The sequence below is a fragment of the Emys orbicularis genome, chromosome 19, assembly GCF_028017835.1.
Source record: "Emys orbicularis isolate rEmyOrb1 chromosome 19, rEmyOrb1.hap1, whole genome shotgun sequence".
Taxonomy (NCBI): domain Eukaryota; kingdom Metazoa; phylum Chordata; order Testudines; family Emydidae; genus Emys; species Emys orbicularis.
In genome coordinates, this window is record NC_088701.1 from 18,629,827 (window position 1) to 18,652,889 (window position 23,063).

The 23,063-nt window shown below is 56.9% G+C and overlaps 1 protein-coding gene across 1 annotated transcript; it reads right to left on the reverse strand.

Moving 5' to 3' along the window:
• Positions 1 to 2,278: 2,278 nt before the first annotated feature.
• On the reverse strand, positions 2,279 to 13,530 carry AMHR2 (anti-Mullerian hormone receptor type 2). The gene is made up of 11 exons (XM_065419750.1): positions 13,467 to 13,530; positions 13,110 to 13,292; positions 12,216 to 12,368; positions 8,906 to 8,992; positions 7,303 to 7,442; positions 5,847 to 6,074; positions 5,324 to 5,438; positions 4,664 to 4,824; positions 4,001 to 4,148; positions 2,716 to 2,852; positions 2,279 to 2,407 (listed from the first exon to the last, which is right to left on the reverse strand). Exons 1-11 carry the CDS (start codon positions 13,528 to 13,530, stop codon positions 2,279 to 2,281), a joined length of 1,545 nt encoding a protein of 514 aa, XP_065275822.1.
• Positions 13,531 to 23,063: the final 9,533 nt, after the last annotated feature.

Consider the following 23,063-nt stretch of genomic DNA (forward strand, 5'->3'; position numbering starts at 1 on the left):
AGACCATTGTTTCCCCCTTTGTCCCAACCTTTCTCTCATCTATTGTATTCTCCCCTGATCTCCCCTTCCCCAAGAGCCAGGCTCCCCCCTCTCCTTCCTCTGGACCCGCCACCTCCAGCGGCCCTCTCCTGTCATATCATGGGCACCCCCTGGGGCTGGAATGGGCTGGCCCCCTCTACCCTGCAAGGGAGCAGTGGAGGAAGGGGAGCCATGGCCATCCTACATCCTTTCTCGTAGCCAGGAGGAGGAGCTCAGCGGGCCTGCAGCCCAGCTCCCAGAGTCACTGCAGCTGGTGCAGGGGCTAACATGGGACTGTCACTCCAGCTGAGTGACACCTGGCAGGTGCCTGCGTCCCCCGGCCCCTCCCTGTCGAGAGGCAGCTGGCACAGAGCCCCGAGGATCAGCAAACCCTGGCATTGCACCATCGGCCTGCAGACAGAGGCAGCGCAGAGGCCTGGGAGCTGGGTTTTAGTCCTGGGTGGGTCCCTTCCCCCGCCCCCTCCATGCCTCAGTTTCCCCTGCTGTGAAATGAGGGAGATGGGGGATTTGTGAGTGCAGAGTATTATCATAAACGCCAGGCTCCTGCTGAGCGAGATCCTTCCATAACCCACTCCCAGAGGTAAGGAGAAAGGGCCAACCCTTTAGTGCCCCACGGTCTCCTCGAGGAGTCACCTGACAGGTGGGACCGTCGCAAGCCAGCTGGCGTTCCCAGGCCGGAGCCCGGTCTCGACCCACTCTAAGGTCTGTGAGGAATAGAAGAGTCTGAACCTGACCCCCCCCAATGCCACTATTTGTCCCCCCGCCCAGCTCCCCATGGCCAAGATCTGCCCCCCCCATTAAAAGCTTCGAGGGACAGTGTGGGCTAGTGGATAGTGCACCGGACTAGGACTCAGGAGACCCAGCTTCTCTTCCTGGCTCTGCTGGGTGACCTTTGGCAAGTCACTTTGCTGCTCAGTGCCTCAGTTTCCACTCACAAATATTGACTGGTATTGTGAGCTCTTGGGGCAGGGAGCCGGGGGGGGGGCAAGTGGGGCAATTTGCCCTGGGCCCCACAGGGGCCCTGCGAGCCCTGGCCGAGAATCCCTTCCCTGGCTAGAGGCGCCTTTTTAATTTTTACTCACCCAGCGGCGCGCCGGGTCTTCGGCGGCATTTTGGCGGCGGGCCCTTCAGTGCTGCCGAAGACGCGGAGCAAGTGAAGGACCCGCCACCGCCGACTTGGAGTACAAGCGCTGCAGTGGGTGGCACCTTTTTTTATGTCCGCTCCCCTGCTTTGCCCCAGGGCCCCTGAATCCTCTGGGCGGCCCTGCAGGGAGCATTTGGTCCTGCTATCCACCGTGTAAACAACATAGCCCAGGCCCAGGCCAGTGTGCCTGTGTGTGCATGGAAGGTGTATACCTGTGTATGCCCATCAGTGGGTGTGTGGCTGAGGGCATATGCCCTGTGTGTGTATGTGTCTTGGGGGAGAGTGTGTGTCTGGTCTGTATGCCTATGGGGGGGAGGGAATAGAGGTGCATGCCATCTGTGTGGGGGGGAGGGTTAAGGAGATGCATGTCCATGAAGGGGATGGGGGGTAACTTAAGGGCTGCACACCCACCCATCCATGTGGGGCTGGCATATCTGTGTGGGACTGGCGTGACCACATGAGGGCTGTGCTCCTAGCCTGGGGGCAGATGGGGGGCATGGCCAAAGCACACTGCATTATGGGTATTCCCTGCCTCCCGGAGCCCCTGGGAGCAGAGTGTACGTTAGAGCAGCCCTGAGGCTGCTCCGACACGAAGGGGTTGGGACTGATCCCAGAATACAGGGCACACAATTTATTGATCACAAGCAGCCAACCAAACAGAAATGGGGCTCGATCCCTTGATCTGGGGAACAAACCCATGGCCGCAACCATGCAGACATGGCTTCTGGCCAAGCCGCCTGCACCCCACTCACCCGCTGGATGCCGTGCGGCGTGCACCCCTCCTGCCTGCCGGGGGTATGGACAAGACCTGTGTCAGCTCCATAAGGGGCCAATCGGTTCACACTTGCGCTCAGGCAGCTCTGATCCCATCCAGCAGGGGGCAGCGGCAGGTTCGAATCCGGCCCAGGTGGGGGTGGTCGGCTGGGCAGCTTGAGGCCATGCAGCGCCGGCAAAAGCTGGGGTGACACAGGCGTGGCACCATCCCTGCCCCCAGAGTTCCTCTCCCTCCGTCAGCGCCAACCCGAGGCCCAAGGAGCATTCCCAGGCACCGTGGGCTGGTGGCGGGTGAGAATGGGGGCAGCACCCCTTGCCAGCTCAGCACACCCCCGCCGGCAACTCGGCTCCCACGGACTGGAGCCGCTGGCGGGCGCACTCGGCCGTCAGCCGGGCCTCGGGGTCGGGGTCCCAGCAGTCCTCCAGCAGCTCCCGCAGGCAGATGGAGACCTAGGGGAGAGGGGTCTCTCAGGGTGCAGGTGGCTCCGGACCCTAAGCTGGCTGAGGGGTCGCCCTGAGAGAGAACCTGCTGCAGCAGAGACAAGACCCTCACCCCCACCCTGCTCACCTGTGGGGCTCAGGCCAGGGCTGTAAAGCCCCCAGGGAATATAATAAAATCTGGGGGGTCGCCAAAGGGTCTCACTACATAGATGTATTTACCGCTGGCCCTTTAAACCAACAGCAGAGCTAGCTGCGTCTTTCCTCCCCTCCACTGCTCCTTTATCCCTTCCCCCTAGTGTCCCCCCAAGCCCCTTTACCTGGCCTGTCCCCCTCCAGGAGTCGGGGATGGCTGGCCTCCTCCTCTCCTCCACGGCCAGTCTCCTCAGCTCCCCATACGTGGGACTGCTGCCCAGCTCCGCCTCGTAGGCCAGCTGGAAGGGAGGGACCCCGCAGTCTAGGGGAGGAGAGAGTGGGACAGGTGGGGGTCAAACAGCCCAGCCCCTAAGATGACCTGGGTACCAGCGACTGGCTCAGTGCGTGGACGCGTGTCGCCCTCAAGTGGCCAGCAGAGCAGATAAAAGCCCAACTACTGCTGCTGGCTAATGGGGATTCCCCTTGGATCCAAGAGACCTGATTCTCGGCACACTCAGGCTGCACTGGCAGCACAGTGGGGATATGTGGCCCCCTGGGGAGTCCCCCCCCAGGCAGCAGGCTCCCCAGTTGGTGTGGGGCTGGCGTGACCACGTAAGGGCTCTGCTCCCAGCCCCAGTGCAGGGGGCAGAGCAGGGCATGGTCAAAGCACACTGCATTATGGGTATTCCCTGCCTCCCGGGGCCCATTGGAGCAGAGGGTAAGTTAGAACAGCCCTGAGGCTGCTCCGACACCAGGGGTGTGGGACTGGGCCCAGAATACGGGGAGCACAAACTTGTCCCTGCCCCCCCCAGCCCAGGAAGGGGGTAAACGAGAATCAGCCCCCCTGGATTTGGAGTGTATGGAGCTGCAACTCTGGCCCCACAGCCCCCTCCCTCCTGGGCAGCTTGGCTCACTGCTCCTAGCAATCAGCCCGTAAGCAATACCCCTTTTCCCCTTCCCACGCCAGCCGGGGGCAGGCACCTCCCCAGGGGCTGAGCTCCCAGACACCTCCCCAGGGCAGGGACCACTGTGCAGCGCAGAAGGTCCAGTGCCAGGTGAGGATGTGTGTGTGGGGGGGTGAGAATTTGCGTGTTATTTCTCCAAACCTCCACCAGGTGGCAGCCTTTCCAGCACTTTATTTGTCTGTGCTGCCACCAGGGAGGGGGGGAGGCTCTTGATTTGATAGTGCATGGGCGGGGGGTACAGAAGGGGGGAGAGAAATTCTTGGCGGGGGGGGGGTGTTGAGGCTTTCTAGGGATGGGGGCTGCATACAGCAGCACGGCCATGGCTGGGGGAGGTGGGCTGAGCAATGGTTAAGCTGGGGGGCATGAGGAGCCATGGGGTGCAGAAAGGGACCAGTGCAGGCAGGACAGAGGCCTGGGGGATGGGCTCCAAGCCTGGATCCTGCCTGGCACGGCCTAGCTGGAGTCCAGGGGGTCACGCCCAGCGCCGAGCCCTACAGCCGCTCACCTGGGGAGAGCCCCGAGCATCTCGACAGGATCTCCCAGAGCACCAGGGCCAGGGAGTAGATGTCAGCCTGCTTCAGCGCGCGGCCCCAGACCTGCAGGTCCAGGCTGTCATCCAGGATCTCGGGGGCCATGTACCGCTGGGTCCCTGCCTGGGATCAGGCAGGCAGGTCAGCGCCAGCCGCCGACCACCAGCCGTTCACGTGCCACGCGAGGGTGATCTTGCCCGTGCTAGTGCAACCGTCTGCACGTGCCAGGGCTGAGGTTCCCATGCATGTACCCGTGAACGGGGCTGATTCATACCAAATGGGGCTCCCAGCCTCCCCCCAAACAGCCTCCTTTCCAAGGGCTCCCCTACCTCGCCCCCCCACCTCAATGCTCAATCACGTTCTGACACGCTCACATGTGATCACACACATCCCCCCGTGCGCTCATATACCGGGGAGCTCAGACTCCCGCAGCCTCCCCCTTCGCCCGCCCCATTAAAACTTCCCCTCTCTGCCCTAGATGTGTGTGTGGGGGTATCACGGACACACACACTCCCAGCTCTCCAGCTGGACCCACCGCCCAGATCTCTGAGCCTTGAGCACAAGTGCTTCTGCACACACTCACACACGCACACACACACAGACACACACAGACACAGACACACACACGCAGTTCCTACCTTCCTGACAGCAGCTTCCATGCGGCCGCCGCCCCATTGCTCCAGGCACGCGGGCAGCGCCGTGGCCAGGCCGAAGTCGCCGATGGCGCAGCTCTGGTCCTCCCGCACCAGCACGTTCTGGCTGCTCAGGTCCCGGTGTGCCACGCTGGGTTTGTGCAGGCCTGGCACCGAGGAGACACGGGTTAGGAAGGGTCCAGCTGTGTGTGTGTGGGGGGGGGGGGAGCCACTGTGCCTCTCAATGCCACCAGAGGGCAAGAAGGGCCGAATCCTGGCCCCCCCACCCTACCCCCGGGATAGGCACGGAGAACGGGACATTGCAGAGACCGCACCAGCTCGGCTCATGGGCCTGGTGCACTGGACAGGCTGGTGGGGGCATGGGGGACCCTTGGCTGTGATTGGCTAGTGGAGGGGAGGACTGATGGGCCATGTGTCCTATCCCCACCTCCCAGCTCCTGTGCTCCCCCTTGAGGATGGGTGAACTCGCCGCGCCGAGGCGGTGGGTGGGGCGAACTCACCACATTGCGGCCGGCTGGGCACCAGGAGTGAGGGAAAGGGGGCTCGCAGCTGTGTCCGCAGCCATGGGGCTCGGGCAGGGCAAGGCGTTGCCCCAGGGGCCTGCTGCTCCCCCTGCAGGGCTCCGGGAGCCAGGGAGGCTCTTACCGTTGTGCCAGAGCTCCTCGTGCAGGAAGGCCAGCCCCCGGGCCAGCGACAGGGCCAGTCTGATGGTGGCGTCCCAGGTGCTGACGTTCTGGCTCAGGAAGTGTCTCAGGGAACCCTGCGGGCAGACAGAGTCCGGCTCAGTCGGACCCCAGGCCAGAATCACAGGGGCCCATCAGATGCAGCCCTGACCCCGTGCAGTCTGCTCACCAGGACCCCGTTCAGTCTGGCCGTGAAACTCCAAGTGGGGAGGGGGGCCCCGGTCCTTCCCCTGGCTGGATCCATCCCCCGATGGGGAGCGATGGGATGAGTCCCCGGCTGGACCCATCCCCCATCAGGAAGAGTTTTCTGAATACACTAAATTCTTTCTCTCCATATCTGAGAACAGGCAGAATCCCGGAGCAAAATCTCCTCCTTGCCCGTGCACAGGCACTCAATCCCCACGCAGTTCTGCACATGCCCAGCAGAGGGCAGTGGCATCCCCCACCCCCCCATGCCCAGGGCTGGCTGCGGGGTGCACACTTACCGCTGGGTAGAGCTGCAGCACTAACAGGCTCCCTTGTTCCCCGCGCACCCCTCCTCGCCCAGCTGCCAGGAGCCGGGCCACGTTGTCGTGGTTCATCAGGGGCAGGCTGTGCACGGACCACTCGGCTGCAAAGTGCTGGGAGCAGGCGTCGGGGAAGGCCTTGATTGCAACGGGCGTCTGGTGCAGGGTGCCCTGCCACACCACGGAGAAGCGCCCATCCTGGAGCACCTGCGGGGGACAAAGACAGCTAGGGTGACACTCTGACCTGCCTCCGGGCTGCCCTGGCACCGGGGGTGGGCCAGGGCAACCTCTCAGCTCCCTGGGATGTAGAGGGGAGCACAGAACCTAGCCGTATCCTAGGTAGGGCACTGCTGCGGGGAAGCTCACAGTGCTACTGTCCCAGCTGGGCACTGCTGCGGGGAAGCTCGCAGCGCTGTGGAGTCCATGGCTGGGCACTGGTGCAGGGATGCTTAGCAGGGTGGATAAAATTTATTTTATTTTGTTTAACTCCCATGGGAGTTAGGTTCCTAACCTTTGAAAATACCTGTAGGCACCTATTAGCATCTTTAGGTGCCTAAATACCTTTGAAAGTCTCCAGTGTGACCAGAAACAATCCCTCAATTCACTAACGACAGATCATTCTCCCACTGTTGAATAAGCCAGTTAGTTTTGAATGCAAAATGCGTTTGGATAAACTTACGGTTTGGGCCCCTTACGTATCCAGGGCATTTAAGGAGTTTTATTTCACTAATCAAAACCTTTTCAAATGCTGGTTTTGTGCATTTTGACTGGAATGCCAATTTCCATCCAGATGCAGCTTGAGACAAATCACAAGTGAACAATCATCTGTTAGCAAATAAGAAACGTGTCCTTGGCCGTTTCCGAACATAATCCAAACTGGCAAAATTAAGATTCTCACTAAATAAATGCTAAGCTACATAACTGCTTAAATAAATGTGTATAGATATAATGCGTCCTCCGGTTAGCAAAGAGAAGGACCAAATTTAGAGAACAGGCTATATTTAGTAGCGAATCGACATGGTTGAATGGTTACCCACCAACCAGAACGAACCGTTAGGAAAAGAACTAAAAAATACAAATGCAAAACGCAATTAAAATCAGTGACTTAAGTTAAGGTTTCCTGCTTGGTGATTAAATCAAGATTAAAATCCGTGCTTTAAATCAGTCCACCCTGAAGCTTGCAGCAGTGGAAATCCTGCCTGGCACTGCCCCAGGGAAGCTCGCAGCTCTGGAGCCCCCGCCTGGCACTGCCAGCACAAACACCTGCTTGCATGGGCCAAGACTGATCCGCCTCCTCCCGCAGCTCAACGGGGACATGCCAGGTGATGCTTGCTGTCCCCCCTGCAGAACCAGGCTGCAACCCACACGGACAGAGGCGAGACCGAGGCAAAGGCCAATCCGTGCTGTCAGCCCCAACGCAGCCACCAAGCGAGACCTGGAGGAACTGGAGCGCTGACAGCTCCTGGCTGGGGAGTTCCCTCTCACGGCTGGAATGGGGGTCTATGGTGACTTTGGTCAGCTTGCCGCTCTCCTCCTGGCACAACAGCACTGCACAGACCTTCACCCTTCTCAGCACTGCGGAGAGAAAGCGAGAGAGATTCCCCCTGCAGTAACACAGGGGACTGGGCCGAACGCCCAACCACGGTGCAGTGCCCTGGGACTACCACACAGAGCTGCAGGGCCCACGGGCTGCTCAGCATAAACCACCGGGGGGGGGTGGGGGGGTGGCGTGAGAGAGAACGTGTGTGAGTTTGTCACCAATCAACCCACAGCGTGTGTGTGTATATAGACAGACAGACAGGGTGAGTCATACACTAATCCAGTATCTGTGTGTGTGTAGAGTGAGAGAGACAGACGGTGTGTGTACAGACAGACAGACAGTGTATACACAGATAGTGTGGGTGTGTATGTAGGTGTGAGTCAGACACAAATGCAGAGTGAGTGTGTGTGTGTGTGGAGAGAGAGAGAGAGAGACAGATGGTTTGTGCATAGATAGACAGTGTGGGTGTGTATGTTTGTGTGTCATACACCAACTCAGTTTGTATGTGTGTATATAGAGAGACAAACAGACTGTGTGTTTAGAGAGAGACAGACTGTGTATACAGACATCCAGACTCTGAGTGTGTGTGCATGTGTGTATGTATAGAGAGAGAGACGGACAGACGATGTGGTGTGTGGAGACAGACTGTGTAGACAGACAGACAGACAAACTGTGTGGGTGTGTGCGTGTATGTGTGAATCGTACACCAACCCAGTTTGTGTGCGTAGAGAGAGACCAACAGACCGTGTGTGTGTGTAGAGAGAGACAGACTGTGTGTGTTGACAGACCGTGTGTGTGTGTGTGTGTGTGTGTAGAGAGACAGCCTGTGAATACGGACAGACCACGTGTGTGTGTGTGTGTGTGTGTGTGTGTGTGTGTGTGTGTGTGTGTGTGTGTGTGTAGAGAGAGAGACAGACTGTGTGTGTTGACAGACCCTGTGTGTGTGTGTGTGTGTGTGTGTGTGTGTGAATAGTACACCAACCCAGTGTGTGTGTGTCAGGCTGTGCGTGTACCTGCGTGTGAGGCAGAGGCAGGGACTGAGCTGAGAGGGACAGGGAGTCTAATAAATACTAAGAACCCCCCCAGCACCCCAAGCCCTGTGATTTGAACAGGCCGCTTGAGCTGAAGGGGGTTCCCCGCTGGGGCTATCGGTGTTGGGCCTTGGACAGAATTCCGGCTGCGCCCACTAGAGGGCAACCTGGGTCCAGACTGGCGCAGCAGCCCTGATGCTGCCTCCAGCAGAGGGCAGCGGCATCCAGGGGCAATTAACTGGCTTAGTGCCCCTGGCCAGGGCGCCCCCTGCTGGCTGGGACCAGGGACCACAGCCACATTACAGAGCCACTCCTTCCCTCACACGACTGGGGCTTGTGCTAATGGGGCCCAGGTTCCATGGCTGGGACGACCAGGAGACCCGTGATGGGGGACAGGGGGTGACATCTCAAACCCCATATTCCCCGCTGGGCCGAGTGCCTGGAGGAGCCGGGCGGGGAGGCCATACCTAGGAAGGCCAGACAGCTGAGGAAGAACAGCAGCGAGCAGGCCACGGCGATCCAGGTGATGCCCGTCAGAGCAGACCCAGCCGAGGCTGCGGACAAGGCAGGGGGGGGGAGGCCGAACTGAGGACTCAGCCCCAGACACGGCCCGGGATCAGATGAAAAGGACGCCCAGGATACTGCTCCTGCTGGGGCGTTGGGATCCAGCCGTCGCCTGGCTGCCCCCTCGGGTGCGCCCCCCGGCACCAGGCCCACCCCCGCGCTAAATGTCCTGAGCAACAGCGCTCCCAGCCACTCCCTGGGGGCACCGTTCCCGGACGGATCTGTGTCCCCCCTCCCCCCCACCGTCAGGGAACGGGGGCCCCAAAGCCCGTCCCCTGGGGGGCAATTCCTCACCTGGATGCGGCGTGTCGGGGTGCCCACCCCCCCCCAATGTTCAGCCTAAGTGACCCTTTTCTTAATCAGCTCCCATGACCCCCCCCCGTCTCCTCGGGGCCCAGTGGCCACCTCTCCCAACTAGCCACTAGCCAGTCCCCTCCTGGAGCAGAGAGGCTGAGGAACCGGACGGGGGCTGCCGGAGCCCCTCACATCTGGCCCTCGCTCCCCGTCCCGCCCACGGGATGCTCCTCTGCTCGAGTTTTAATTAAACTCCAGGAGAAAGGACGGCTTCCCCCCCACACACACACTTCTGTCAGCAGCCAACATTCCTGTATCCTCCCTATGCTGCAGCCCATCAAAGCCGGTGGGGTGGGGAGCTGGGTCGCGGCACTACAAAGCTAGGTGGGGGGGACCCAAGCCAGCCCCAGGAGCAGGGCAGTCAGATCCTGGCCTGGCCAATTCCAGCTCGGCATCCTTACTGGCAGATGCCAAGATAGTCCCCTTGCAGGGAGTGGAGTCTAGAGGTCAGAGCAGGGGGTTGGGAGTCAGGACTCCTGGGTTTTATTCTAGCTTGGGGAAGGGAGTTGGGTCTAGTGGTCAGAGCAGGGGAGCTGCATCTCGGGGCAAGGCACAGGGGGCTCGTCCCGTCCCTTTCTCTCCAGCCCACAAAGTGGGTCTGCGGCTAAGTGCTTCCTCCGGCTGCAGGAATGAATGAACCGGAGATGAGAGGGAAGCAGCGGGATGGAGGGGTGCAGGGAGAGCCGAGGGAATTACCCCTCCTTTGCTGCACTGTGCCACCCTCCACTGCCCCTTTGCCCCCGCTGCGCCTTGCTGCCCTGTGCTGGGGGATGGGGCTCCAGAGGTCCCCAACCCCCGTTCCGCTCACAGCCCCTCCTCCCCCCCCCCCCCGAGATCTAACGTACTGGAATCAGACTGGCCCTGGCTACAGCATCAAAGACCTCAGGGGCCAGAGCTCGATCGCTGATCTCTTCCCTGCCCCAGGCGCTCTCACTGGGGAGCCAGGCAGAGGCTCGGCCAGGGGTCCAGCACGGGGCCCTCGTGCCTGATCAGGGCAAACCTAGGCCAGGAGCCCACACCAGGGGGTCAGGGTTTGGCACCGTAGGAGCAGCCCATCGGGTGCCACTCAGGGCACAGCCCCCCTCCCTGTGCTGAGCCCTCTGGGTCAGCCCCCCATCCCGCAGCCCTGGCCCTGGGATAGAGTAAGAATCAGGATTTGAACCCCCACTCCCCAGCTTTAACTACTATACACCACTCCCACCCGAGCTGGGCATAGAACCCAGGAGTCCTGGCTCCCCATCCCCCGGCTCTAACTACTATACACCACTCCCCCCCCCACCCCCTCAGAGCTGGGCATAGAACCTAGGAGTCCTGGCTCCCCATCCCCCGGCTCTAACTACTATACACCACTCCCACCCCCCTCAGAGCTGGGCATAGAACCCAGGAGTCCTGGCTCCCTATCCCCCGGCTCTAACTACTATACACCACTCCCCCCCCCCGAGCTGGGCATAGAACCCAGGAGTCCTGGCTCCCCATCCCCCGGCTCTAACTACTATACACCACTCCCGCCCCCCTCAGAGCTGGGCATAGAACCCAGGAGTCCTGGCTCCCTATCCCCCGGCTCTAACTACTATACACCACTCCCCCCCCCCCGAGCTGGGCATAGAACCCAGGAGTCCTGGCTCCCCATCCCCCGGCTCTAACTACTATACACCACTCCCGCCCCCCTCAGAGCTGGGCATAGAACCCAGGAGTCCTGGCTCCCCATCCCCTGGCTCTAACCCACTAAACCACACTCCTCCCCCAAACTGGGTACAGAACCCAGGCATCCTGGCTCCCCCCACTAGACCCCACTCCCCACAGAAAGTCCAGCAGCCCCACGTGGCAGCTGCTCGGCGGGACGCGACGTGGGCAGCAGCGCTGGGTCAGACCTGGTCCCGCCGGCCCAGCCCGGTCCCGTGTGAGCGCCGGGTTCCCCTGCCTCCCAGCTGCTTATCAGGGTGACTCAGAGCTCTGGCGCTCGCACTCCCCTGCCTGGCTCGCCTCCCCAAGGTCTGTGGGGCAGCGTCCAGGCCAGAGCATCCAGATAGCCAGGGTCTCCCCCAGGACTGCGCACCTGCTGGGGGGCGGGGAGAGGAGAGCCCAGCCTTCATGGGTTCGGGGGGGGGTTACACACTGACTGCCCCATGCTAAGCAGGGTCCTTCTCCCAGCCTGGGGTGTGGGGGGAGTTTGCAGAGGGGATGCACAGAGGAGACTGGGATGGGGACACTTTGGGGAGAGGAGCAGAGCCAGACATGGGGGTTGGGGGGCAAAAGGGGATGCATGGGACAGACATGACAGGAAGGGCCAGGGCAATTATTTATGCTTTATCTTGTGTCTGGCTTAATTTTTTTTCAACACGTCCCACCCCCCACCCCCCGACTACCTCAGACATCTCCCTCCCCCAGCTCTACCAGTGCCCCTCAATCCTGACCCATAGCCACCTGCTAATCCCACCCTGGCCCCCCCAGCTCTGCCAGTGCCCCTCAGTCCTGACCCGCAGCCTCCTGCTAACCCCCCCTGCCCGCCCCCCCAGCTCTGCTGGAGACCCTCAATCCCAACAACCCCCCTCCGCTCCCTCAGACATCTCCCTTACCCAGCTCTGCCAGTGCCCCTCAATCCTGACCCGCAGCCCACTGCTAATCCCACCCTGGGCCCCCCCAGCTCTGCCAGTGCCCCTCAGTCCTCACCCGCAGCCTCCTGTTAACCCCCCCTGCCCGCCCCCCCAGCTCTGCCGGAGACCCTCAATCCCAACAACCCCCCTCCTCCCCGCCCCCTCAGACATCTCCATCCCCCAGCTCTGCCAGTGCCCCTCAGTCCTGACCTGGAGCCCCCTGCTAACCCCACCCTGGGCCCCGCGTTTCCCGGCGAAACCTCACCTTGCGGCACTGCAGGGGCCCCAAGCTGGCTGACGTTGGCATTGCAGAAGTCGGAGCGGCACAGGCAGCGCTGGAAGATGACCCCGGCGGTGTGGACGGGGCTGGTTTTGCAGGCTGGGGAGTCGCAGCCATCTCGGTCGCTGCCCCAGCAACCTGGCCTCCCGTAGAGAGACAGACAGACAGAGCCATCAGGGAACTGAGTCCCCCCCAGCCTAATCTCTTCTACCCCACCCCAGCACAATTCCCTCCCCCAGCAGTGCCCTGGGGTGCCCAAGCCCTGACCCTACAGCCACCTGGGGATGGGAAAGACCCTCCCCACTCGCTGGCCTGAGCCAGCCGCAGCCCAATTGGACACGGGGGGCAGTCTGAGCAGGGGGCAGCCACCGCACAGGCCTTTCCCTCCATGGGGAGTTGCAGGGGCAATAAACCCACCCGCTGCTTTTAGACTCACTTTTCACAGACACATGGGAAGTGAGTCGCCCAAGAGGTTGGTGCCAAAGCCAGGGATAGAACCCAGAAGCCCTGGCTCCCAGCCCCCCCTGCTCAAACCACTAGATCCCACTTCCCTGAGAGAACCGGGGATAGAACCCAGGAGTCCAGCCTCCCAGCCTCCCCTGCTCAAACCACTAGACCCTTCTCCCCTGGGAGAGCTGGGATAGAACCCAGGAGTCCTGACTCCCAGCCCTGGGAGACAGAGCCAGTCCCAACGCTTTAGCCACCAAACCCCACTCCCTTCCCAGAGCAGAAATAGAACCCAGGCATCCTGCTTCCTTGGGGTAACCAGACGTCCCAATATTAGGGGCTTTGTCTTATACAGGCAACTATCTCCCCCATTTTTCACACTTGCTGTCTGGTCACCCTATGCCCCACCCCATCACTTCAGCAGCCCCTCACCTTGCATCACCGCTTGGAGCCGGCCGTGGCTTTGGTTCCAGATCCCAAAGCAGCAGTGGCTGGAGTGGCAGAGGATGGTGCCGTGCTCAGCGCCCGCCAGGAGACGCCCCTGGTGCCGCATGGAGCCCTGCAGGTTGTGGGGGGTTTCATAGAAGACGCAGCTCCGGTTCCCGCTCAGGGTGCCTGGAGAGAGACAGGAGGCTCAGCTGGGTGGGTGCAGGACATACACTCGCTCTCTCCCTCCCACACCCCCTGGGGGCAGCAGCCTGGCCCTCCACCCGTCTCCCCCTGCCTGTGCAAGCCCTGCTGCCATGGGGCCCTAGGAGAGCACGGGGGGCCCCCCACCCTGCCCCGTACCCGGCAGCCCCAGGCTCAACCAGAGGCACAGCCCCCGAAGCAGGCGGAGGGCCCGGGGACACATGGTCACCCCATCCAGCCAGTGGTCCTTCTTCCAGCACCTGGAGCGCGCGTGTGAGCCCAGCTGGCCCTCCCCCAAGGCCCAGCACAGGTGGGAAGGACTTGGCCGGCTCCATGCGTGGGATGGGGCCGAGACACTGTCAACGGGATGCAAAAGGAGCGCAGGGAAGGAGGATGGCGCTCCCCCGCACCCCGCTCTGATCCTGCTCCCACCCTGAGACTCAGCCCCCATGGGCTCTGCTCCCCACCTTGGCTCCTGGCCTGCGGGCTGGCGCTCAGCCCAGAGCATAGCGTATCCTGCTGGGATATCAGCGACTCTTGCCTGCTCAGAGCCTGCTGGGAGCTGGGCAGCAATTTCAGTGCCCGGGGCCCTCATCTAAAAGCAAACAGCTCCAAGGCCTGTTCCCAGTCCAGAGCCTTCCTCATAAAACCCAGTCTCCATTTATAATCAGGGTCCAGGAGTCAGGTACATACACTGGGCCCCATGCCCCTAGCCCCAGCAGAAGGCCCTCAGATGCAGCACTAATGCCAACTGGCATAATTATCCTGCCTCCCTAAATACGCCCCCACCCCACTGAGCTGCAGCTGGATTGAGCTAAATACCTCTGTGGATCAGGGCCTGAACTTCCGTGTGGCTGTTAACAGCTGCCGTGCCCCACCCCAGAGGCAGCTGCAATTCAGCAAGTGTTGGCAAAAGCATTTCCCGGGGGAAAAGTGCTGCATCAAAGCTGCTCGAAAGAGCGATCCCCTGCTTTTTGCTGGTGCCACCACCACCAGCCTCTGAGCTGCAGGGTAGCAGGGGCTCCTATGCCCCCTTACGGACAAGGAGGTGACGGTATCGCTCTCCCCAAAGGTGTAAAACTCATGAGCCGGATCCTGTCCCAGGCTGGCTGGCCCTGTAGGGGGTATCAAGGTCTGGTGACAGATCAGCTACCCTCCCATCTGATCATATGGCCCTGTTCAATTATTAGACCCAGCTGGAAAGGGGTCATAAAAACATCAGAACAGCCAACATAAGAACTAGCCCAGTATCCTGTCTTCCAACAGTGGCCAAGGCCAGGTGCCTCAGAGGGAATGAACAGAACAGGTCATCATCAAGTGATCCATCCCCTGTCCCCCATTCCTAGCTTCTGGCAAACAGAGGCTAGGGACACCATTCCTGCCCATCCGGACTAATAGCCATTGATAGATCTACCCTCCATTAACTTATCTAGTTCTTTTTTGAACCCTCTTATGGTCTTGGCCTTCAGAGCATCTTCTGGCAAGGAGTTCCACAGGTTGACTGTGCGTTGTGTGAAAAAATACTTCCTTTTGTTTGTTTTAAACCTGCTGCCTATTAATCTCATTTGGTGACCCTTAGTTCTTGTGTTGAGGAGTAAATAACACTTCCTTTATTTACTTTCTCCACACCAGTCATGATTTTATAGACCTCTATCGTATCCCCCCTCAGTCGTCTCTTTTCCAAGCTGAAAAGTCCCAGTCTTATTAATCTCTCCTCATATGGAAGCCGTTCCATACCCCTAATCATTTTTGTTGCCCTTTTTTGAACCTTTTCCAATTCTAATATATCTTTTTTGAGATGGGGTGACCACATCTGCACTCAGTATTCAAGATGTGGGTGTACCATGGATTTATATAGAGGCAATATGATATTTTCTGTCTTATTATCTATCCCTTTCTTAATGATTTCCAACATTCTGTTCGCTTTTTTGACTGCCACTGCACATTGAGTGGATGTTTTCAGAGAACTCTCCACAGTGACTCCAAGATCTCTTTCTTGAGTGGTAAGAGCTAATTTAGACCAACTATACATAGAAAATGATGGGGGATTATGCTTTCCAATGTGCATTACTTTGCATTTATCGACATTGAATTTCATCTGCCATTTGGTTGCCCAGTCACACAGTTTTGTGAGATCCTTTTGTAGCTCTTCTCAGTCTGCCTGGGACTTAACTATCTTGAGTAGTTTTGTATCATCTGCAAATGTTGCCACCTGTTTACCCCTTTTTCCAGATCATTTATGAATATGTTGAATGGGACTGGTCCAAGTACAGACCCCTGGGGGACCCCACTATTTACCACTATCCATTCTGAAAACTGACCATTTATTCCTTCCCTTTGTTTCCTATCTTTTAACCAGCTACCAATCCATGAGAAGACCTTCCCTCTTATCTCATGACAGATTACTTTGCTTAAGAGCCTTTGGTGAGGGAACTTGTCAAAGGCTTTCTGAAAAATCTAAGCACACTATATCCATTGGATCTCCCTTGTCCACATGCTTGCTGACCCCTCAAAGAATTCTAGTAGATTGGTGAGGCATAATTTCCCTTTACAAAAAACATGTTGGCTTTTCCCCAACAAATTATGTTCATCTATGTCAGTGGTCTCCAAAGTGGGATGCGCGGCAGGAGGAGCGCTTTTTTTGTTTTTGTTTCGGCAGTTCGGGTGGGAGTCCGAGCGGCTTTTTTTTGTTTGTTTGTTTCGGCGCGGCAGGGGGTGCGTGCTCAAAAATTTTTTACTGATAGGGGTGCGCGATCAAAAAAGTTTGGAGACCACTGATCTATGTGACCGACAATTTTGTTCTTTACTGTAGTTTCAACCAATTTGCCCGGTACTGAAGTCAGGTTTACTGGCCTGTAATTGCCGGGATCACCTCTGGAGCCCTTTTTAAAAATTGGCATCACATTAGCTATCCTCCAGTCATCTGGTGCAGAAGCTGATTTAAATGATAGGTTACAGACTACAGTACGTAGTTCTGCAATTTCATGGGATTCTTAGAAAGGGGGATAGCTTAGCTGCCGGGGAAGCTGGAGAGGGCTGGCTAGCTAGCTTCTCTGGGGGTATCTCTACACTGCAGCTGGTAGCGTGCCTCTCAGTCTGTCACAGAGTCCCCGGGCAATGCTTTGGAACTGCTCCCCACAAAGCCAGTCAGGACTCTGGGGAGCCTCCTCTCCCTTGGAGCAGACTGTCTTCAGGACCAGAAGCTCACACGGCTTCACCTTCCTGGGTCTGACCTTGGAGCATTCAGCATATGCCCCTCCGTGCGCTTCCCACAGCGAGTCCGTCCAGGTGGGGTCCTGGGGAAGCCAGAGGGTCCTGCACCCCCACTTCACAGTCAGACGTGACTCTTAGCCAGCCTGTAAAACAGAGGTTTATTAGATGACAGGAACACGGTCTAAAACAGAGCTTGTAGATCAGGGCCGGCTCCAGGCACCAGCTTGGCAAGCAGGTGCTTGGGGCGGCTGCTCCGGAGAGGGGCGGCAGGTCCAGCTATTCGGCGGCAATTCGGTGGACGGTCCCTCACTCCCGCTGGGAGCGAAGGACCTTCCCCCGAATTGCCGCCGCAGATCGCGATCGCAGCTTTTTTTTTTTTTTTTGGCTGCTTGGGGCGGCCCAAACCCTGGAGCCGGCCCTGTTGTAGGTACAGAGAACGGGACCCCTCAGCCGGGTCCATTCTGGGGCCCAGCGAGCCAGACAACCATGTCTGCACTCACTTCCCATCCCCAGCCAGCTCCAAACTGAAACTCCCTCCAGCCGTCTCACTCAGCCTCTCCCCCTGCTCCACCCCCAGCCTTTGTCCAGTTTCCCGGGCAGAGGTGTCACCTGGCCTCCAACCCCCTTTCTGGGTTCTCATGTTACGTGCTCAGGTATCTTCCCTCAAGGAAAGTCCCTCATCCCCAATGCAGACAGTCCCAGCAAAACTCCCCTGCAATCTTCCCACTCAGTACTCAGAGGAAACATTAAGAACAGTCCCACTTTGTCACACAGTCCAGATGGACAGACATGTGCCAGCGCACTAAAAGTACCAGAGCGAACATGGCAGCTAGTCTGAGCTACCGCAATGTCCACACTGCTACTTTCAGTACACCAGCTGGAGCGGAGCTAGTGCCTGGCTGTCTACCTGGGCTGGGCGGCTCGCTTGCACCTGCAGTGTAGACGTACCCTGGTGGGCCCTGGAGCAGGGGGAGTCCCAGGCCAGCGGCCTGTGGAGCGGCAGGTGGGAGCTGGGCTCCGGCCCACGGCTCTGAAGCAGGAGGGGGGCAAGGGAAGTAGCCCAGGGTGGGCCAAGGAGCTGTTCTGTGGTTGAGGTTTTGCCAGTTTTCTGTCTGGAGACAAATTGTGCTGGATGTGACAGTCAGTCCTTCCCGCTCTAGGGAGTCAGGCCAGGAGCCTACAGCCACCCTCCCTCCTTCTCTCTCACTCCCCAAATCATTACACTGGCTTTTGAGTTCTCAATCCCCTCCCCCGTGTGTCAGGGGCAGCACCCCGGTGAGAATGTCTGCTCCTTGGAGGGGACAGTGCACTCGGCCACTCTCCTGCAGTGCTCCTGATTGGCTGCTCTTCCTAAGAGGCAGGCAAGTGGGGAAGGGCAGCCAATCAGAAGGGGGTGTCCCATCCCACCCCCCCTACACCCCAGCAGGGCTGAAATTCACAAGGGTAGCAGTGACTTGTGAGATTTAGCAACCCTGCAGGAGAGGTGTGTTGTGGGGCTGGTATGTACAACATGGCACCCATCACCATGGTGTCTGGGCACCTCCAAGTCTTTAATGTGTTTAGCCCCGGTGAGGCAGGGCAGTGCTGTTATCCCCATTGTACAGCGGGGGAACTGAGGCACAGAGAAGCTAAGTGACTGCCCCAAGGTCAGACTAGAAGTCTGTGGCAGAGCAGGGAATTGAATCTGGATCTCTCGGTACCTCAGAAGGGTTTTTACCTTCTTTCCTCTGCAGCATGGAGTGTGGATCACTTGTGGGGATCATCCGGGCACCTGTCAGCTAATCAATTCCCTGCACTGCTCTGAGGGCCAGGCCCCTGCTCAGGTCATGATCATTTCCCCCACCCCACTCCAGAGGCAGGAGAGCCTGACAGTAACCACTACGCAGCCTTCCCTCTCTGTAGCCCTCCTCATCTACACTGGGGCCAACATCTTTAACCCAGGGCCAGGCCTGTGCTGACCAGAGCTAGAGGCTGGAAACACCTAGGAGCCCTCAACGTTGGGAACCGCCGTGGGGCAACAGAACTAGGGGTTAGCTATTCATGTGGGCCAGGCCATAAGTTAGTGCTATCTAGTAGTCAGCACAAGCCCCATGAGAGAGTTCTACACTTGCCCATGGGAAGGGAGTGAGGCTGGCTGGAGCAGGGAATACAGAGATCAGGACTCCTGGGTTCTGTTCCCAACTCTGCCCTTTCCTTGCTGGGTAAACTCAAGGCAACCGCCTCTGTCTCCATTTCCACAGCTAGACAAACAGGGATATTATTGACTCAGCTCTCGTTCAGAGGTTTCAGGAGGGATAATCAACCTAAGCCCCATGCCTCTCTGAGGGGAAACAAACAAAACTTGCTGCAGCTCCGAGTCGCAGCTCAGGAAGGGGCAGTTTTTGTTTTCCCCGTGTTGTTCACTTTGCCCATTTCACATTACTTGGTTCACGGTTTTTCAGAAAGGTGTGACTTAAGTTGTTGGTGCCCTTTAAATAGTATCAGTGCCCTGCTCTTACATATTGTAAGCGGTAGATCTCATGGAAGGAAGTTAATGAATGAATGTTTGTAAATGAGATCACGATCTATGAGCTTGGAGATCATGGCATGACATTTTCAAAAGAACCTAAGGGCACACGTACCCAGGGATAAAAACCCCACAGCACGGCCACGCTGGCCTGGGTCAGCTGCCTCAGGCTCAGGGGGGCTGTGGCCGCAAGGCTAAAAATTGCCTGAGCTCTGGGACTCTCCCCCCTCAAAGGGTCCGAAAGCTGGGGCTCGAGGCTGGACATCTTGCACTGTAATTTTTCAACCCCCGAGTCCAAGCCCTGTGAGCCTGGGCCAGTCGCAGCTTTTTTATCCCTGGATGGACATACCCTTAGTGACTTGTGTCCAAAAGCACCTTGTATCCCATGACCAAGAGACATTACAGAGGGTCAAAACATTAGTACATTGGAGGGAGAGGGGGCGGGCTAGTGGGTAGAGCCCTGGACCGGGACTCAGGAGACCTGGGTCTATTCCCAGCTCTGCCCCTGGCCTGATGGGCAAGTCACTATCTGTATAGATTCCCCTTTGTCAAGTGCTTTGATAGGAGGCTTTATCCCAGAGACTGCAGAGTGGGTCTGCTAGGAAATCTCCAGTAGGCATGAATACTGTGTCCGGTTCTGGTCGCCCATCTCACCAAAGGATACAGTGGAACCGGGAAAAGGTTCAGAGAAGGGGAACAAAGGCCATCAAGGGTATGGAATGGCTTCTGTAGGAGGAGAGTCAAAAGATCAGGGCTGTTCAGCTTAGACAAGAGACGACTAAGGGGTGATGTGATGGAGGTCTATAAAATCATGAAAGGAGTGTTATTTAACCTTCCCCACACTACAAACATCAGGGGTCACCCAATGAAATTAATAGGCAGCAGGTTTTATACAAAACAAGAGGAAGTACTTTTTCACTCCACACACAATTAACCTGCGGAACTCATTGCCATGGGATGTTATGATGGCCAAAAGTATAACAGGGTTCAGAAAAGAACTAGATAAGTTCATGGAAGATAGCCATTGTTGGACCTATTAGCCAAGATGGTCAGGGACTGGAACTTCATGCTCAGGGTGATGCTAAACCTCTTGACTGCCAGAAAACAGCAGTGGAAGACGGGGTTGGATCACTCCAAAATTGCCCTGTTCTATACTCGCCCCCTGAAGCTCTGGTTCGGGCCACTATCAGAAGACCAGATACAGGGCTAGATGGCCCACTGGTCTGACCCAGCATGGCAGTTCTTATGAACAATAAAGTTCAAGACCGATGGACACACGAGTTGGGTTTGTCTCTTCATCTGTGATGAAGATTCTCTTCAGATTCCAACATCCACAGCCGGAGGAAGTCAATGGAAAGATAGCCTACTGCCATCCAGCGACACTTGCTTTCTCCTTTACTACAGTGCTTTAGGAACAAAAATACATTTACAAACTGCAGTCACCAAGAAGCAAGGCAACAGGTATTGGGCAAAGGCGCTTGAGCTCAAGGTGAATGCCAAAGGGCACTGAAATATTCTTTATTCTTTAAAGCACAAACTTCACCATGCCATCCGTAGACGCTTGTTTATTTACCTTAAAAAAAACAAAAGTTGTAATCTGTTTACAAAGGAGCCAAACTACATTTTAATCTAATCTTTGTACAAAAAAAAAAAAAAAAAAAAAAAAAAAAATAGCACTTTTAAAATGTGTTTCAGACATCATTACATCGGCAATTGGATTAAAAAAAAGCACACAGACATTATTACAGGATAAAACAGTCTTTACACAGCGAGAGAATTATTGCCAGTGTTACAGGTTGCGCGAAGCGTGTGCTGTCAGCACCCAAAAGGTGAATCGAATCGAGGCGCCTGTTTGGAATGATGGGGGCGGCGGTCAGAGGAGGGACCAGGGAGCTACAGGAAGTGCTGGTGAAACGGTTTCACTAACCCTCAGGGGGGTATTGGCGCAGGTTAACTCACAAAAGCAACAGGCATTGGCCTAAACTAGCCTCACCCCATGCACACAACCCCATTGTAATGCATAGAATAGTGGACACATGTTATTTCCCCAGCAAGGGGGTGGGGGAAGTGAATTGCTAACCAAGTTTAAGGAAAAACAGGGCTGGGTAGATTAAAGCTGGAAGAGACCATTTTGAGCCATGGTGGGGGTAAAAAAATAATTGGTAAAAACAGCGCAGTGCAATCCTGCTTGCAAATGGTTTGGCCACTTGGAACCCCTGTATAAAAAGGCACAGTTAATTCCACAGGGAACTGCAGATCTAAAAGTTATACAGGCGCTCCCCGCGCACCTGAGAGCCTGACACAGAAGCAGCCAGTCATGTGCTGGGGTGAACAGTGCAATTCATTTACTGGAAGCAACAGACACGCTGACGTCAATGGGAGCTTTGCCTCGGTTGTAAACGAGGTCAAGATTTCCCCCCACTGAGTTTGCAACACCAGCCCTCAGCATTGCTGCCCAAACAACCACGAAACAACCCAAACTTGTTACCATAGGATACAAAGCCCAGTATGGCACATGGAACTTGGCAACTTTGTGCAGCATGAGACAAAGCCTGCTGTGAGCCAGCTACCAGACCCTCGACAGCAGATGGGTAAACGGGGCAACCCGAATTAGCAGAGGAGGGTGATGGGTATTAACGAGCGGCTGTCTAATGAGAACGGAGAGGCTAACGCATGCCAAAGCGAGCTGGGCAATGGCAGTGAGGCTCCCGTGTGAGCTGTGGCTGGTCAGCAGTGATGGAGAAATCTCATTTCTAAGCCCACGGGTGACATTTTCTTTTGCAAATGGAGAGTATCTTCAGATCCTCAGGAGCTGCAGCAGCCCAGGAGTACATTCTCCCTCTGCCACCTCTTCTTCCCACTGCCCCCAAAGAGCTGGCCTCATCTAAGACACAAAGGCCAGGATCCACAAAGATATTTAGGGTTCTAACTTCCACTGAAATCAATGAAAGTTAGGAGCCAAAAACCTTTGTGGATCTGGGCCAGAGAGGCTATGGGGTTGTACCGAGGTTCTCAGATACTTTACATTCTTTGTATTCGCTGGTCCATTGTGTATGTTAACAGGACCGGGGTGGGGTGGGGACATTGGGAATTAGCCTTTAGCAAACATCTCTCCTACAGTTTGCCTGGATTTGGGCAAGAACTGCATCGCTCTCGCAGCTAGGACCAGCCACTTCACATAGGTTCAAGGTACGGTCCATACCCACGTTCTTCTGCTTGTTTTCCATCTCCAATCTATAAACAGTTGCCCTAACGCCTACGTTGGTGCTGCTGCTCTTGGATTTGACACGCGGTATAGCCACGTCTACACTACAGCTGCAACGCTGCGGCTGTGCCGAAGCGTCCATGCTTCCTACATAGACAGAAAAACTCCTTCTGTCAATGGAGCTAATTCGCCTCTCGGAGGCGGTAGCTGGGTTAACAGAAGATCCCATTGACCTCGCCCCATCTACACCGGGAGTTAGGATGACCTATCTACAGCACTCAGGGCCCACCATATTTCACAGCCCTGAGCGACGTCACTACGTGCAATGGGTCTGATTTTTAAGTGCAGACCAGGCCTAAATCGCTGAGGAGCGGAGACACGTGCAGGGCGATTTGTTTCCACAGGAAACTACAGATTAATTCTGGTTCCCTAATGGGGGGGGAGGGGGGGGGGAAAAAGCACCATTCCTCTGTGGTGAACTTTCCATTGCTGGGACCTGTTCAATGCTGTCACAATGAAACCAGGAGAAACCTCAGTCCAAAGAATATTCCTCAAAGATGGTGCTTAGAAACAAGACAATACCATCCAGGCTGACCACCACTTTCCCTTCTAGTTAGGTTACACAGCCCCACAAGGACAAGGACATTACCATTAGCGATCCTTTCGAGCCCTTCTCAGGTTATACTAGGCTTCTTAAGGGACTATCCTGGATTAGTGGACAGCTATGTGGACGGAAGATGAAAGTACATTATGTTCTCAATGGAGACAAGGGCTCTGCGCAGCACTCCACTGCAATTGACATACTGGATAAGTACTTGACAATGTAGTCACC

Excerpts from the sequence above, each read along its gene's own strand:
- AMHR2 (XM_065419750.1), bottom strand. The coding sequence starts at position 13,530 with ATGTGTCCCCGGGCCCTCCGCCTGCTTCGGGGGCTGTGCCTCTGGTTG. Across the intron at positions 13,293-13,466 it reads GTTGAGCCTGGGGCTGCCGG|GCACCCTGAGCGGGAACCGG; the intron begins GTACGGGGCAGG and ends GTCTCTCTCCAG. Across the intron at positions 8,993-12,215 it reads GGCCCCTGCAGTGCCGCAAG|CCTCGGCTGGGTCTGCTCTG; the intron begins GTGAGGTTTCGC and ends CCTTGTCCGCAG.